This window comes from Cherax quadricarinatus, chromosome 3 (genome assembly GCF_038502225.1).
Source record: "Cherax quadricarinatus isolate ZL_2023a chromosome 3, ASM3850222v1, whole genome shotgun sequence".
NCBI lineage: Eukaryota > Metazoa > Arthropoda > Malacostraca > Decapoda > Parastacidae > Cherax > Cherax quadricarinatus.
In genome coordinates this window covers 21,999,187-22,018,406 of record NC_091294.1, presented here as the reverse complement: position 1 = coordinate 22,018,406, position 19,220 = coordinate 21,999,187, and the positions used below count along the sequence as shown (strand labels likewise).

The 19,220-nt window shown below is 39.1% G+C and overlaps 1 protein-coding gene across 10 annotated transcripts in view; it reads left to right on the top strand.

Moving 5' to 3' along the window:
- LOC128706593 (F-box/LRR-repeat protein 15) overlaps positions 1 to 19,220 on the top strand; it is a 174,919-nt gene that overhangs the window by 14,095 nt on the left and 141,604 nt on the right. For 7 of the 10 annotated variants that reach the window (XM_070090712.1, XM_070090739.1, XM_053801537.2 and 4 more), the window contains exon 2: positions 18,414 to 18,623. In XM_070090712.1, coding sequence (XP_069946813.1) covers positions 18,414 to 18,623 — 210 coding nt within the window. Of the gene's footprint in view, positions 1 to 18,141; positions 18,221 to 18,413; positions 18,624 to 19,220 lie in introns of all 10 variants that reach the window. The other 3 variants (XM_070090722.1, XM_070090726.1, XM_070090733.1) reach the window with 1 other exon arrangement.

Here is a 19,220-nt window from a genome sequence, read left to right as displayed (position 1 = left end):
CCGGTCTGCGGTGCAGCAGATCATTCTAATACGTCTTGTAGTCTTCCCCCCTCTTATCTCAATTGCAAGGAACCTTGCCCTTCCTTTTCACACCATTGCCAGGTCTATCGTAATGAACAAGAAATTCGTTATCTTAAGGACTGTGAGGGCATTACTTACACTATAGCTGTCTCTTAGCTTTAGTGTAAGTAAGACCTCCAACCTCGACGGTCCTCCCGCCTCTCAAGCCCTCTGCTTCTGTGTCTTCCGGGGTCACCCCAGTTTCTAATTCTTTTGCAGTTTTATCCTCTGACACTCCTACCTCTGCACCACTTCCTACTTCTACTTCTTCATCTCACTCGCTTGCTCTTCAGTGTATGAGACCTCGCAGACCTACACTTTCTTTACATCCATCACCCGTACAGAATCTAGTGGAAGTTTTAGCAGTAAAGGTCGAGAACAAAAACCTAGTCATTGTGGTAGTCTACAAGCCTCCGGGTGCAACATCCCAGCAATTCCAGGAACAGCTGTTAAAAATTGACCACTGTCTGGAAAATCTTCCAGCTCCTGCACCCAACATCTTGCTCCTGGGGGATTTCAACTTCAGGCACCTAAAATGGAGGAATATAGCAAATAATATTGTTGCAGTAATAACACCAAGAGGCAGCTCTGACGAAAACTCACACTCACACGAGCTTTTAAATCTCTGCACAAAACTCAATTTAAACCAGCAAATAATAGAGCCTACTAGACTGGAGAATACACTAGACCTCATCTTCACTAACAATGATGATCTGATAAGAAATGTCACCATATCAAAAACAATATACTCAGATCACAACATAATTGAGGTTCAGACATGTATGCGTGGAGCCCCAGACCGACATAATGAGACTAGTCACGAGGGAGCATTCACCAAATTCAACTTCAATAACAAAAACATAAAGTGGGACCAAGTAAACCAAGTCCTAACCGATATAAGCTGGGAAGATATACTAAGCAACACAGACCCCAACTTATGCCTAGAACAGATTAACTTGGTGGCACTCGATGTATGCACAAGGCTTATTCCTCTAAGAAAAAGGAGGAGTAGATGTAAAATAGAAAGAGACAGGCGCTCCCTTTACAGGCGACGGAAAAGAATAACAGCGGCTAAAAGAGGTCAATATATCTGAAATGCGTAGGGAGACACTGGTCAGAGAAATAGCAAGCATTGAACTGAAGCTAAAGGAATCTTATAGGAGTCAGGAATCGCGGGAAGAACTAAAAGCCATAAATGAAATCGAAAGAAACCCAAAGTATTTCTTTTCCTATGCCAAATCAAAGTCGAGAACAACGTCCAGTATTGGGCCCCTACTTAAACAAGATGGGTCCTACACAGATGACAGCAAGGAAATGAGTGAGCTACTCAAGTCCCAGTATGACTCAGTTTTTAGCAAGCCGCTAACCAGACTGAGAGTCAAAGATCAAAATGAATTTTTTATGAGCCACAAAATTTGGTTAACACAAGCCTATCCGATGTTATCCTGACGCCAAATGACTTCGAACAGGCGATAAATGACATGCCCATGCACGCTGCCCCAGGGCCAGACTCATGGAACTCTGTGTTCATCAAGAACTACAAGAAGCCCCTATCACGAGCCTTTTCCATCCTATGGAGAGGGAGCATGGACACGGGGGTCGTCCCACAGTTACTAAAAACAACAGACATAGCCCCACTCCACAAAGGGGGCAGTAAAGCAATAGCAAAGAACTACAGACCGATAGCACTAACATCCCATATCATAAAATTCTTTGAAAGGGTCCTAAGAAGCAAGATCACCACCCATCTAGAAACCCATCAGTTACACAACCCTGGGCAACATGGGTTTAGAACAGGTCGCTCCTGTCTGTCTCAACTATTGGATCACTACGACAAGGTCCTAAATGCACTAGAAGACAAAAAGAATGCAGATGTAATATATACAGACTTTGCAAAAGCCTTCGACAAGTGTGACCATGGCGTAATAGCGCACAAAATGCGTGCTAAAGGAATAACAGGAAAAGTCGGTCGATGGATCTATAATTTCCTCACTAACAGAACACAGAGAGTAGTCGTCAACATCACGAGTAAAGTCCGAGGCAGCTACGGTGAAAAGCTCTGTTCCACAAGGCACAGTACTCGCTCCCATCTTGTTCCTCATCCTCATATCCGACATAGACAAGGATGTCAGCCACAGCACCGTGTCTTCCTTTGCAGATGACACCTGAATCTGCATGACAGTGTCTTCCATTGCAGACACTGCAAGGCTCCAGGCGGACATCAACCGAATCTTTCAGTGGGCTGCAGAAAACAATATGAAGTTCAACGATGAGAAATTTCAATTACTCAGATATGGTAAACACGAAAAAATTAAATCTTCATCAGAGTACAAAACAAATTCCGGCCACAAAATAGAGCGAAACACCAACGTCAAAGACCTGGGAGTGATCATGTCGGAGGATCTCACCTTCAAGGACCATAACATTGTATCAGTTGCATCTGCTAGAAAAATGACAGGATGGATAATGAGAACCTTCAAAACTAGGGAGGCCAAGCCCATGATGACACTCTTCAGGTCACTTGTTCTATCTAGGCTGGAATATTGCTGCACACTAACAGCACCTTTCAAGGCAGGTGAAATTGCTGACCTAGAAAATGTACAGAGAACCTTCACGGCACGCATAACGGAGATAAAACACCTCAATTACTGGGAGCGCTTGAGGTTCCTAAAACTGTATTCCCTGGAACGCTGGCGGGAGAGATACATGATTATATACACCTGGAAAATCCTAGAGGGACTAGTACTGAACTTGCACACGAAAATCACTCACTACGAAAGCAAAAGACTTGGCAAACGATGCAACATCCCCCCAATGAAAAGCAGGGGTGTCACTAGCACGTTAAGAGACCATACAATAAGTGTCAGGGGCCCGAGACTGTTCAACTGCCTCCCAGCATACATAAGGGGGATTACCAACAGACCCCTGGCAGTCTTCAAGCTGGCACTGGACAAGCACCTAAAGTTGGTTCCTGACCAGCTGGGCTGTGGCTCGTACGTTGGTTTGCGTGCAGCCAGCAGCAACAGCCTGTTTGATCAGGCTCTGATCCACCAGGAGGCCTGGTCACAGACCGGGCCGCGGGGGCATTGACCCCCGGAACTCTCTCCAGGTAAACTCCAGGTACCTCGGAGCCTAGTTCTCACCCCATTTCCAGCTCTCATACGAAGGTGGAGGTTTACCCCCATCGTGTAGTCCCTTGTTCCCTCTCTGTCTTCCTCCATAGTTACCCTCCAACCTCCTTCCTCTCCTGTTACACTACAGTACTCTTCTACCCCAGCCAATGCATCTCTCCAGGTTCATACTCCTTCCCCCTCAGACCTCTTTGGTTGCCTCCATAGTTACTCCGACCTTTACTTGCAATGCCTCTCCTGTCTCTGACATCATGGCATCGTCACCTTCCTTAACTGAGATGTTAGATGCTATCTCCAGCCATACTGCAGAGACGACACCCCCAATGGACACCAATGCACCTCCTTCTACCTCTTCTATTTCACAACCCTCGCAACAATCTATTCCTCCACAACATTCTAATTCTTCCTTGCTTACACGCTTACCGTTGCCCCCACAAGTTGACTTTACAGATCCAAAAAACCCATAGGTTTTATTGTTTCTTATTGTTGCCAGTTTTATTTCTGTACATATTGTCTTTTTTACAATGGAATATTCGTGGCCATATGGGCAATTGAGGAGAACTCCAAGTGTTGCTCTCCCAGTTGTCCCCAGCATGTGTTGGGTTGCTAGAGCCCAAAATTCGTTCTGCTGTCATTCGCCTCATTTTGGGCTATGTGCTGTTACATTCTTCTGATCCTTTACCTGACGAATCATTTAATGAAAGCACGCTTCTTGTGCACATTGATATACCGTTTCAAGAAGTTTTTGTTCATTTCTCGCTGCATTATACTGCAGCTTGTATTTATTTACACAGATGTTTAAAGTTTGCTCTCTTTATCTTTCTCCCTCCCGTGCATTCTGTATCTCTTATATAACATTTTTAATTTCTTCTCTACTGCAGGCCATCTTGTTGTTGGGTGATTTTAACGCTCACCATCACCTGTGGGGAGGGTCCCACTGTGACTCTCATGGTGATCAGTTGGAGACTCTTCTTGCTTCTCATCCTCTTCATGTTTTAAATACAGGTGCTCCTACCCATTTTGACTCTCGCACTCAGTTTCTCTCCTGCATTGATCTTTCTATCTGTTCCCTGTCCATTGCACTTGATTTCGCATGGTCTGTGATCACTTTCCTATCCTTACTTCTACTACATATACCCGACCGTTTCGTAGCCCTTGTTGGCAGTTTGCTCAAGCAGATTGGGACTTATAGTCCCATCTTACCACCTGTTGCAAGGACCCCCTTTCATCCTCTATTGATGAACTGGCACACCAGTTTTCAACCTTACTCCTAACTGCGGTGATGTGTTCTATCCCCCAAGCCTCAGGTAGGCATTCTCAGACATGCATATCTTGGTGGTCTCCTACATGCACCTGTGTGGTGCATTTAAAATGTGCTGTGTGGGACCGTTATCGATATAACCGTTCTGCGGAGCATCTGTTGGATTTTAAGTGGGCAAGGGCAGTTGCTTGCCGTGTCATCCATGATGCTAAATGCACTTGTTGGTGAGACTATGTGTCTACCATTACCTTGTCTTCCCCTATGTGCGCAGTTTGGAAAAAGGTGCAGAAATTGTGTGGTAAGTACACTGTGGACCCAGCGCCTGTTTTGCGGGTTGCTGGAGTTGATGTCGTAGAACCTCTAGAAGTTGCCACAGAAATCGGGAACTATCTTGTCCGTATCTCCCGAGGGCTTCACCTCTGTCCCTCATTTCTTGCGTCTAAGCCTACCGAAGATCAGTTGCTCTTAGATTTCTTCTCTGATAGATTGAAGCCATATATCATACCTTTTACTCTCCTAGAATTGGAGTCCATACTTTCCATTTGCCGGCCATTGGCAACAGGACCTGATGATATCCACATCGTTATGCTATAACATCTCCATTCTATGGCCTTTCCCATTCTTTTACGTCTTTTCAATCTTATTTGGGAGCGAGGGGTTCTCCCTCAACAATGGAAATCAGCTATTGTACTACCATTTCGCAAATTGGGGGCCTTGGGGCTTGACACCTCTCACTGTCGTCCCATTGCCCTGACCAGTGTGGTCTGCAAGTTGATGGAACGATTGGTGAATAGACGTCTGAGGTGGTTCTTAGAAACTCACAATAGCCTTTCCCCTCGCCAATATGGCTTTCACAAAGGCCGCTCTGCTTTAGACCCCTTGCTCCACTTAGATACGTATATTTGAAATGCCATTGCTAACAACCACTCTGTCCTAGCTGTCTTTTTTGATCTAGAGAGGGCATTTGACACTACTTGGAGGTATAATTTTCTTGCCCAAGCCCACTCCTTAGGCCTCCACAGCAATCTACCAAACTTCATCGCTGCTTTCTTGTCCGATAGACATTTTCAGGTTCGTATTGGCGCCTCACTTTCCTCGGACTTTGTACAAGCCGAGGGAGTCCCACAAGGTTGTGTGCTTCAACACTACTCTTTTTCTCTTAGCTATAAATGACCTACCTTCCATTTGTCCTTCGCATATTTGGTCATCACTTTATGTTGATGACTTCGCTATAGCTTACTTGGGCACTGACTGTTGACTAGTAGCAGCCTCCCTTCAGGTTGTGATAGACAGAGTCTCCCATTGGACCACTTCTCATGGCTTTAAATTTTCTAGTACGAAAACCTGATTCATTACCTTCACATAAACGTCTGTTTATTCCGGACACTCCATTGTACTTACACGGTTCACATATTCTGGCATGTGATACAGTCAAGTTTCTTGGCCTGCTCTTTGATTGCTGGTTGACATGGAGACCTCACATTTCTTCTTTAAAGGCAACTTGCCATAGCCGGCTAAATCTCCTTAAGGTTCTCACACATCTTTCATGGGGAGCAGATCGTCACACTCTCCTCCGTTTGCAATCCACCCTAGTCTTGTCCAAGCTCGATCATGGTGACCAAATCTATTCTGCAGCCTCTTCCACAACTCTTTCTAAGTTAGATCCCATTCATCACTAAAGTCTCCGTCTGTGCTTTGGTGCCTTTTGTTCATCCCCTGTTGAAAGCCTTTGTGCAGAGGCGAATGTTCCTTCCCTGGCTGATCGTCATGATGCTCAGTGTCTTCATTATTTTGTCCGCGCTCATGATCTTCGTGTTCCTTCCACGTATAGGTTAGTCTCAGACATTAGTAGGAACCCACTGTTTGTTTGACACCCCTGCCTACTCCGACCGTTTTCTCTTCGCATTCACTCACTCTGATCTTCTCTCCAATTGCCCCCCTTGTACATTCATTTAGCGTCTTCCTTTTCCCTTCCCCTTTGGGAAGTTCCGACAGTTCATGTCTGCCACCCCCCCCACTACCGTGCACCAAAGCTTTCTAACCTATGCCTGCTGCTCGCACTCTTTTTCTCAAACACCTCCGGTCACATGCTTATGCCGTTGCTGTGTATACAGATGGTTCTAAATCTGCTGATGGTGTTGGGTTCACGGCAGTTTTCCCTGATGATGTTGTTCGAGGCCACTTGTTGGACTCTGCTAGTGTTTTTACTGCAGAGTTGTATGCCATCCTCATAGCGCTTCTTCGTATTACATATATGTCTCCTTTGGCTTTTGTGATAATTTTGGATTCTCTCAGTGCTTAACCCTTTGAGGGTCGACAGGCCCTCTCCGAAACTCGTTCTCAGGGTCGGCCAAATTTAAAAAAAAAAAAAAATTATTTTCTCTTATGAAAAGATAGAGAATCTTTTCCCGATCATAACGACACCAAAAGTTTGAAATTTGATAGAAAACTTACGGAATTATGCTCTCGCAAAGTTAGCGGTCTCGGCGATGTTTACGGATCGGCGATTTTGCCCACTTTGAGCCCCATTTTCGGCCAATTTCACTGTACTAGTCGACAAAAAACATGAATATTTCGCTAGATCTCCGTTTTTTCTATCGAATGGGTGCAAGAAACCACCCATTTATAAATTCAACTATCCAGTACAGTGGTCAGAATTTAGCAATTTTGCCAATTTCACACAAATTTCAAAAGATGCCAATTTCGGAATAGGGTCCAGAATAAACAAGAAAGACATTCCTGGCACTAAAATGACATTTCCTTTAGTCATTAGTCACGTCTCAAGGCCCCTCTTATATTCTTTTGCTTTCCACTTTGAATTTTTATTCTCACAAAAAATATAAGATTTACTGTTATGCAGACTACTGCATTAGTGTAAAAAATGGTATAAATATTATTGGTGCACTTGTGAAAGAATATTAGACTCACCAGTTGACGTGTATTGCACGCTTGGCACGATTTGTTTACTTTTGAAGTTTGGTAAAAATCGAACATTTCTGCTACTTTGAGCTCAATTTCAAGGCACCTTTCATTGTAAAACCAGTCAAAATCATCTCAATTTCAGTAATATGTCTTCCATTCTATAAAATGAGACCAAGAAAACTAGAATACAACAATAAATACCATACGAAAATACACTGCAAAGTCGCTGATTTATTAAAAAAAAAATGGAAAAAGTTTTTTTTTTCTCATTATGCACCGTTTGCTGCAGGATTTTTTTTAGACTGTGCACACTGACCACATAGACCCATTCTTTCATATGAAGGCCTACCAGCTTTCTCCCACTAGATTTGAGGTCGCTAGAATTTATGAGTACTAGTATGTCAAAAACCCCTACGCGTAAGACGTACTAGTACGATGAAAACCCTCAAAGGGTTAACAAGCCATTAAACAGTTTGACTCCCCTCATCCATTAGTCCCCCATATTCAACAATGGTTGCGTGACGTGGTCGTTTTCTGCTGGGTCCCTCGTGATGTTGGTGTGCAGGGCAATGAGCTGGCAGATACTGCTGCGTGGTCAGTGGTACATGATTTACCAGTTTCCTAAAGGGGTATTCCGTACAGGGACTATTTTCCAGTCATCTCAGTCCATCTCCACTGCTGTTGGCAATTACAGTGGTCTGCCATACGCCATAACAAATTGCACTCTATTAAACCGCTTTTAGGCTTGTGGCCATCTTCCTACCATTGTTGCTATTCTTGGGAGACTATGCTCTCCCGGCTCTGCACTGGTCATACATGCCTTACCCATGGGTATCTCATGGATATATGCCCTGTTCCTCTCTGTGAAGCTTGTCGGGTGTCTGTTTCGGTTCTTCACCTCCTTGTTGATTGCCTGATTTACCAGCGAGCTCACAGGATTTACCTCCAATGATGCCACCACCCTACCACTCTTACTTTATCTTCTCTACTTGCAGACGACCCCACCTTTGACTCCCAAGCACTTTTTTACTTTTTGTCAGCAACTTGTAAACAACTTATATAACACCTTAGTGCAATTACAATTGAGAGTCTTGTGCCTTTTTTATATTATTAGATTAAACTCAGTTGTACTATAGTCAATACCAAATTCATTATATTAGACCATATTGCAATTACTAGTGAGAGACTGGTGCTATTTTTAATTTGTATTGTTATATTATTAGATTAAATCTAGTTGTACTATAGCTCATTCTAGCTCAAAACATAGACTCCACAAAAGTCATTATATTAGACCTTAGTGCAATTATTTGATTACCACTTTATTGTTCACCACAACTTATATTAGTCCCTTTTATATTATAATTTTATATTATAATTCTAACTTTAAAGAATTACCTTTAAAGTACTACCTACTATCATATTCCCAAGCTCCATTATTTGATCATCACTTTATTTGTTCACTACAAATTATTTTAGTCCCTTTTATATTGTCTCCTTTATTTTAGCTTTAAAAAACTACCTTAGCTCATTATTTTTACATTTGTTAAATAATTCAGGTGCTATTTTTTTAGCTTTAGAATATTTACTTTGTTTTATACTTAATTCTAACTATAGATTCACTACAAATCTTATGATTACAAGCATTGATCCTGATACCAACCTCTTATTTAATGACTTAAATGATTCAAACAGTTACTGTAATTACTACACAGCAGAACAATCAAAGGCACTTCTCAGAGCCAACAACAACATAACTATCTTTAACTACAATATCAGATCTTTAAGCAAGCATTACGATGACCTCCTAGCATTACTAAATTCCTTGCATGCCAATATGTCCATCATTACACTAACTGAAACCTGGCTTACACAGCCATACACAACTGTAGGCCAGACCAACAAGGGGGTGGCACAGCTATATACTACTCAGACCAACTAGAATGTATCACTAATACTTGCACAAGGGATGAACATGGGGAATATATGATAGCTAAATTCAAATCCAAATACCTACAAAAACCTTTCACAGTGATAAACATCTACAGAGTTCCACAATCAAACATTAGCCAATTTAGTCAAAACCTAGGAAGTATGATAACTGATGCACGCATGAACAAAGATTACTTACTACTCTCAGGTGACTTCAATATAAATCTCCTGCAAGACCAGGACCCACACGTTACTGAATTCACAAACACAATGAGTAACTGCATGTTGCTACCAACAGTAACAAAACCTACAAGAGTTACGGAGACTAGTGTTTCCCTACTTGACCACATCTGGACCAACACCATATCCCCTTTAAAATCAGGCATAATTACAGATAATACCACAGACCACTACCCTACTTTCCTCATAACAACTCTTGGTAAAATACCCCAAGACACTACTAAAGTCACCTTCAGACTTCACAATGAGGCAGCCATTAATAACTTCACAACAGCAGTAACAAACATTGACTGGCACACTGAGCTAGAAATCTATACAGATATTGACGAATGTTTTAATAATTTTCTAAAAAAGACCCAATACCTCTATAACAAGCACTGCCCTAAAAAACTAAACAGATGACAGCTAAGAGACTGAACAGTCCCTGGCTAACACCCAGCATTCTCAAATCCATAAATACAAAACACCGATATGAAAAACAGTACAGAATGGGTCACATAACCAGAGACCAAACAAAACGTTACTCGTCAATCCTAACCAGCCTGATAAGAAGGGCAAAAAAACTGTATTATGAGAACAGATTATCCAACTTACGAGGTGATATAAAAAGGACCTGGAAGACCCTATCAGAAATTCTGGGAACAAAAAAGATATCACGAAATAGCGAAATAAAATTAGCAAAATCAGATGAACCCCAACTCCCACCAACAGAAACAGTAAACAGACTCAATGATTTCTTCTCCACTATAGGACAAAACCTTGCCAATAAAATCCCAAGCTCAGATACCCCACCAAATGACTACCTCACTGGCAACTACCCGAACACACTGTTCCTAGCTCCGACTAACCCATACGAAGTCTCCCTTATTATCAACACACTAAAAAACAAGGCAGGAGATTTAACCCTTTGACTGTCGAAGGGCCCAATCCTGAAGTTGCTCCTGGTGTCGCAAAATATTCGAAAAAATAAAAAATTATTTTTTCTTATGAAATGATAGAGAATCTTTTCCCGATTGTAAAGACACCAAAAAAACGAAATTTGATGGAAAACTGACGGAATTATGCTCTCGCGAAGTTAGCGACTTCGGCGATATTTAAAAATCGGCAATTTCGCCCACTTTGAGCCCTATTTTCGGCTAATTCCGTTATCCCAGTCAACCAAACTCATAACTACTTCTTCAGAACTCTATTTTTTCTATCGATTGAGCACAAGAAACTGCCCATTTACCGATTTCAACTACCCAATAACATGGTCAGAAATTTGCAATTTGGCCAATTTCACGAAAATTAAAAAATACGACAATTTCAAAATAAGGTCCAGAATGAACAATGCAGACATTCCTGGCTCTAAAATAAGATTTTCTTTGTTCATCAGTCATGTCTCCAGGTCCCTGTGATATTATTCTTGCTTTTTATTTTGAAATTTTATTCAAACAAAAAATAGAAGATTTACTGTTATGCAGACTACTGCAATACTGTAATAATTGTAAAAATTACATCAACCCATTCATGACTGCGTATTAGAATGGTTATTTGGACATTTATTGGACAATGACATCATTTGTTTACTTTTGAACATCGGCAAAAATCAAACATTTCCTGTACTTTGTGCTCCATTTCCAGGTTCTTTTTATAGTAAAATTAATCAAAATTACCTCCATTTCTATAATATAGTTTCCATTCTATCAAATGAGACCATGAAAACGAGAATACAACCACAAATACTATACGAAAATAGACCACAAAGTCGGCATTTTAATTAAAAAAAACGGTCGGAGTTTTTTTTTTCTCATTATGCACTGCGTGCTCCAGGATTTTTTTTATGTGGTGCACACTGACCACACAGACCCATTCTCTCACATGTGGGCCTACTAGCTTTCTCCTGCCTGATTTGAAGCCGCTAGAATTTATGAGTATATATACGTCAAACACGGTACCTCACAAACGTATATATACGGCCGCGACAGTCAAAGGGTTAAATACCTTACCACCCTTTATATACAAAAAAGTGTCACAAGTACTATCATCAATCATTGCAACACTCTTTAACAAATCCATTGAATCCTCCACCTTCCCTACAGCTCTCAAAATAGCAAGGGTCACCCCGATCCATAAAGGAGGAGACCAAACAGAGTTGAATAACTATAGGCCAATATCCAATTTACACCCTCTCTCAAAAATCTTCGAAAAATTAATTCATAAATGAATCTACTCCTACCTCATCTCCCAAAACATTCTCAACCCCTGCCAATTTGGATTCAGGCCTAATAAAAATACTAATGATGCTATTATACACATGCTAGAACATATATACACTGCAATAGAGAAAAAAGAAGTCCCACTGGGGATCTTCATTGACTTACGTAAAGCTTTTGATACAGTTGACCATGACTTGCTCCACGTAAAATTGTCACACTATGGTATTAGAGGGCACTCCCTCAACTACCTCAAGTCATACCTCAGCAACAGAAGCCAATATGTGTATGAAAATGGGGCAAGCTCTTCTGCTCAACCAATTACAGTTGGTGTCCCACAGGGAAGTGTCCTTGGCCCTCTTCTCTTTCTCCTATACATAAATGACCTACCAAATGCTTCGCAATTACTCAAACCCACACTTTTTGCAGATGACACTACATACGTCTTCTCTCACCCGAGCCCAGTCACGCTAGCCAATACTGTAAACACCGAATTACAGAAAATATCCACCTGGATGAGGACTAACAAACTTACACTAAACATTGACAAAACTTACTTCATTCAGTTTGGTAACAGAGCTACAGATGTACCTCTTAACATAACGATAAACAGATCACCTATCACAAAGCTAACAGAGGGAAAATTCTTAGGAATCCACCTTGATAATAGACTCAAATTTCATACATATACAACAAATTTCTAAGAAAATTTCGAAGACTGTAGGCATACTATCGAAGATACGGTACTATGTTCCACAGTCAGCCCTCCTGGCCCTTTATCACTCTTATTTACCCCTATCTCACCTATGGAATTTGTGCATGGGGCTCAACAACAATTAACCATCTCAGACCACTAATTACCCAACAAAAGGCTGCAGTTAGAATGATAACAAATTCTCACTACAGGCAGCACACTCCACCAATATTCAAAACACTCAACCTACTCACCATAGAAAACATCCATACTTATTACTGTACCTATTACATACATAGAACACTTAACTCTGATATTAACCCTCCCCTCAAACATCTCCTTGCCAACCTCAACAGAACACATGACCATAACACAAGGCACAGATCACTCTTTGATGTTCCTCGTGTCCATCTCACGCTGTGCAAAAACTCAATGCACATAAAAGGCCCTAAAATCTGGAATTCATTACCTGTAAATATAAAAGAAACACTACCTGTTTATAAATTCAAGTCTCTTCTCAAAGATCACTTACTCACTCAAAACCAAATAAATACTGAATAACTGAACCTTATAAATTGTATATCCTATATGTTACTCACAATTATATCACACAAATGTTAAACCTAGGACCCAATCTAACTTTGTTATTTTTTTAAATACACTACCTAACAGAATACTCCATTCGACTGAATGTACAGCAATGCATGCAACCATATGACCTGTCTTTGTAATACTCATTTGTGCTTTATAGTTATCTGTTTACAATAATGTTTTATCACTGATTTCATCATTGCTTAGTTAATCTTAAGTTAATTTTAAGCCAGCCTGTAATGCTATGCATATAAGTGGCTTTGGCATGCTGCTCTTACCTGTATTTTTTGTACCTCTGTATGTATGCTAAAATTACTAAATAAATAAATAAATAAATAAACTGCCTTATTATACAAACTTTGACACATAGCATTTAGCATCCCTTCCATCCCTTCTCTTCTCTCACCTCTGATCTCCTCTCAACCTAGCTGATTATAACCTCCACACTACATACTGCCCTGCAGTGCTCTGTGGCCCTTGTTGGTTTAGTGCTTTCTCTGATTATAATAATCCTAAGTTGGATGAAAATATCACTTTGTCTGACTTTTTTGAGTTATCCTGGGTAATTTACACATTACTTATGTAAGATAATTTGTATAACTTATTCATATGTACCTGTACCTATATAAACTTACTTACCTATGGGCTTTTTGGTTTATTATACTACATGGTTTATTATAATGTTTTTGAAAAAAAATTTATTTATTTGTATTTCAGATTTGCTTACCTACTTTGGGTACTGTAAAATTATGTTCAATTGTACAATTTTATATACAGTACTGTACATGGTATACATTTCTTTTATACAGATAATGTGATTTATTACAGTACTATGTTTCTTACCAATATACAATATGTTTAACATGGCTGTATATAATGGGTACTGCAAAATTTCATTCATATTTAGTACAAACTCTGAGATTTACAAGGCTTATGTTCCAAAGTCCTTGTGATTTTGGAATTTGCAAATCTAGAATTGTACTATTAAATTCTGTCTGTGTAATAGATTTTGTTTCCAGTTTGAACTTACTGTATTTTGTATTTCAGATGCCCTATCCTTAAGTACTGATATTCATGAGAAAAAATGCCCTGAAAAAAGAGATTTGGAAATCTAAGGAGAACATTTTGAGTGAAATCCCATGGTTAGTTCTGGTGTGCTAAGCCAAAAATAAAATGGATTCTGTGTTATGCAGAAATTCAAACAAGGAAAAAATTTTAATTACAAAATTGGGTGAAATTTATTTCATTCATTTTGAAAAGCCCCTGGTTATGCAGAGTATTTCAGGCAGACTAAAACTAGAGCATAAAATTGTGGTATTTTCTGGCATATTTAATGCACCCCAGTTTTGGTGGGCATATTTTTGGAAAAATGAAAAAACTGCAATGCTTGCTTCAGAATGATAATGAACCAGTAGCTGGCTGTTTGTGTGCACAAGGTAGCTGAAAGTAGTGGAATCTCATGCAACCTGTCTTTTGGCTCCACCACAAAAACTGACATAGCTGCCCGTTGTTTAAAGACGGCTACTTTACAATTAAAGTGGTACCTTGAGTTATGAGTGCCCAACATACGAGTTTTCTGAGTTATGAGCCATCACTTGATTGATTTTTTGCTTTGAGTTGCGAGCCAAAATCCAGTGAAAAAAATATTTACTTAAAAAAAAATATTTACTGAAAATGACATTTGGCAAGGACCCCGGCCTAAATGGCACAATGAAATTTGGTTTTGGGACTTGGTACATACTTATAAAACAATGCTAGTGTGATGTTCTCACTGGAGGTAATCATGTAATTGTATCTTTAAATTATGCACAATAAGTTGAGAATTATCACTTTTTCACTGATCGGAAGCTTCTCATAGGTTTTGAAGAACTGCCAGTTTTTCTACTTTTGTTCTTTGGGGGCCATTATTATGCAGCATAAAGATGCATTTTTAGGCCACAGTAAACTGTGGATAACTGAAACTGTAAATACCGAATCAGTGGATACGGGGATTGTACTGTATAGTTGAACCTAGATCGGGTTTAGTATAATTAGGTTGTCTGAGGGAATTATTAAATGTAATGATATTTTTTTGTTAGAAAACTCTGTTCTGTAGGTATAAGAGCACAGCATGTCAGATAATGGATTTGGGTTGTTCCAACAGCTGCAGTCAAGCTTGTGACACAGTAAATTCATTCTCTAATGCTTCAACCATTGTGCATTTTAACTATGGCTATTGTTAGTGAGGATTACCAGTATTGGGCTTTGCAAATAATCACTATAGCTTGTGTTACAAGACCAATGCTATGTAGATGAGTAAAAACCCTTTTGTTGACACTAGATTCAGATCTTTGCAAATGTTACAATGTTTAATAACACGGTGGCCCGTAGCCTGGTGGCAAAAGCTCTCGCTTCACACGCTGAGGGTCTGTGTTCAATTCCCAGCAAGGGTAGAAACATTGGGCGTGTTTCCTTACACCAGTTGTCTATGTTCACCCATCAGTAAAATGGGTACCTGGGTGTTAGTTGACTGGTGTGGGTCACATCCTGGAACAAAATTGACCTAATTTGCCTGAAATGCTCTGCATAACAAGTAGTTTTCTATATGGCTGTATGTTATTGATGTCAGTCCTGTATACCATATACATGTACTGGTAGAATTAAATATATTATTATTATTATTGTTATTATTATTTTTGATGTGTTCGGTACAAAGAAAGCCACTATCATGCCAGAGCATTTCAAGCAGACTAATCCTAATACTTAATATTTAATATTACCAATAATTCTCCCAATTACTTAAATCTTAAAACTTCAAGACAACATATAGCAAATTGATCATCTTTTGTTATACATTGTAATGTGACAAATTTGTACAACTATAATGCTTCAGTACCGATATGTTCAAATTTATTTATTTATTTATTTATTTATTATTAATTTGGACATGATACATAAAAGTACAAAGAAATACAGTGGTTAAGTGTAACATGCCAGAAGCCCCTTGTATGCAGAGTATTATGGGCAGGCTTAAAATTAAACTTAAGATTAACTAAGCAATGATATATTCAGTGGTAAACATTATTGTAAACAAATAACAATTAAGCACAAATGAGTATTTCAAAGACAGGTCATATGGTCATTTACTGAGTTACTGTGCATTCAGTAGAATGGAGTATTCTATTAGGTAATGTAATTAAAAAAACAGTTCGATAGGGTCACAGGTTATACATTTATGTGATACAGTTATTCAATATTTGTTTAGTTGTGGGTGAGTAAGTGATTTTTCAGAAGAGTCTTGAATTTATAAACAGTGTTTCTTTTATATTCACAGGTAATAAATTCCAGATTTTTGGGCCTTTTATGTGCATTGAGTTTTTGCATAGTGTGAGATGGACACGAGGAACATCACAGAGTGATCTGTGCCTTGTATTATGGTCATGTGTTCTGTTGAGGTTGGTTAGGAGGCGTTTTAGGGGAGGGTTAATATCCGAGTTAAGTGTTCTGTGTATGTAGTAGGTACAACAATAAGTATGGATGTTTTGTATGGTGAGTAGGTTTAGAGTTTTGAATATTGGTGGAGTGTGCTGCCTGTAGTGGGAATTTGTTATCATTCTGACTACAGCCTTTTATTGGGTAATTAATGGTCTGAGATGGTTTATTGTTGTTGAGCCCCATGCACAAATTCCATAGGTGAGATAGGGGTAAATAAGTGAGTGATATAGGGTCAGGAGGACTGACTGTGGAACATAGTACCGTATCTTCGATAGTATGCCTACGGTCTTGGAAATTTTCTTGGAAACTTGTTGTACATGTGTTTGAAATTTGAGTCTATTATCTATTTACAATTTCATTATTTCAAATACTCAATTGTACTTCATATTGTAAATTGTTTACTGTAATTTTTAACACTGAACCTTTCATTTCTTTGTTAATTTTAAGCTTGCCCATAATGCTTTACATACAAGGACCTTTCGGCATGTTCACCCAACTACTATAATTCATTGTACAACTATGTACAGTATCATGTCCAAATAAACTAAATGAGTATGGGTGAGACTTCAATAGAATTTGTCGGGGCTAGATATAGAGTGTTTTGGTAATTACTAGTGACGTAGCCTTTTAGCTGAGTATTTGAGCTTGGGATTTTGCTAGTTAACTTTGATCCTGTAGTATAGAAGAAGACATTAAGTTTCTTGCCCGTGTCTATAGGCTGTATGTGAGGTTCATCTGGTTTTGTTAAGTGTATCTCTGTTTCTAGCCAGTGTTCTAGAGCCCAAAATTTCAGAGAGGGTTTTCCAGGTTTCTTTCCTATCGCCTTTTATTTCAATAAATCTATTTACATAATGCAGTTGTGTTTAGCCTTTCGTATTAGATTAGTGAGTAATGATGTTAGCCAATTCTTTAGTTATCAGGTCTAATCTGAACTGTTTGTCATATTGGTGTTTTTTATCAATGGCTTTGAGGATACTGTTAGTTAGCCACAGGCTGTTTAGCCTCTCTGCTGTAATCTGCTTCATTTTGATTGGACAATGCATGTTATAGAGGTTTTGGGTTTTATGTAAAAAGTTTTGAAACCTTCATCAATATTGTGGCTTTCAGCTAGCTCTCTCTCTGTCAGTCAGTGTTATTTAGTGCTGTTATAAAGTTATTTACTGATGACTCATCATGTAAGTGAAAAGAGATCTTGCTTGTGTTTTGAGACAATTTACGTATGTTGGTTATGAGAAAGGTGGGGTAATGTTGTCTGTGATTATACCTGCTTGTAGTGGAGATATAGTATGGGTCCAGATATGGTCAAGTAATGAGGCACTTGTCCATGAGATTCTTGTTGGCTTATAGATGGTAGTAGCAAGCAGTTGTTCATAGTGTTTGTGAAATGAGCTACTGGAAGGTCAGTTGCTTGGGTGAGGTTTATGTTGAAGTCTCCTGTAAATATCAGGTAGTGTTTATTCAACTCTGAGTCAGTTACCATGTGTCTAAGGTTTTCAATAAATGTGTAAGTATTTGTGTGTGGTAGACTGCTCCAACTGTTATTTTTTTTTTTTTTTTTTTTAGTTTTTTTTTTCAGGAGAATTTTGCAAATATATATTCACCATTATCATCATCCCTGGTGAAAGTAAATTTCATACATTCCAGTTCACCAGAGTAGTATATGGCAGTGCCTCCTCCTCAGTGATCAGGCCTGCAGTTATGAATGGTTGCGTAACCAGGCAAGGTAAATATGTCTATCAAGTCATATTTGAGCCAAGTTTCAGAAAGAATAATGAAGGTTATATTAGCATTTAGAGAATATTCAGTACAAGGAGGTCATAGTGTTTACTCAGTTACATTTATTATATCTATTGCATCAGGCATTATGGTAAAAATATTTGTTCATGTATCTGACTCGGGTTTTTTTTTTTTTTCAGAAAATGTCACATAGAGAGTCACTTCAGCTACTTGACCTTCCATGGGATGATGTTGTCTTCCAACACATATTCCCTTACCTAAACGTGGAAGATTTGTGTTGCTTGCGAGAGGTGTCCAAGGGGTTCCAGAAGTTGTTCATTGATTATATGAGCACTTGCAAAAAACTGGATCTCTCAGACTGTACCATGACAAATCAATATTTTCAAAAGGTGATCAAAATTGCAAATGTTTTATCTCTTTTCAAGGAAATTATGTGTGAAATATTATATTTTGCTTCAGCTATTTCTTTTCCTAGTATGATATTAATACTCACTTTTCAGTGATATTGAAAAAAAATACCCATTTTGCAGAACAAAAAAAAAAAAATTTTTTTTTTGAAGTTTTTTTGAACTATGTTGAGACTACTCAGAACTTCAGCAGCAGTTGGTACAGCTTTATGAGGAATACTTGGCAAGAGGAGACAGACAAACCATGGTTCGTGGAACCTTTTACATAAAGCAATTTTAAATTTTTCAAAACATTTTATTATTGCTCAGATTCCATGAACCATATTAGAAATCCTACCATTAGTAGTGTACTATTTTGGACAGCATAAAGCTAGGACAAAAATACACTGTATATAAAAATACAAAATATATTGGATATTTTACAGAGTAGGTTTGGTTCAAATCCATGGGAAGCCAGTGCCTTAACCACTTTTAGACTCTACATTATCAGACATTGTATATAAATGTTGGACAGATGGTTAGTGATGTTTATGCAGACATAGCAGAGGGACTGTACAGTCAGTCAGAGGTTAATCTGAT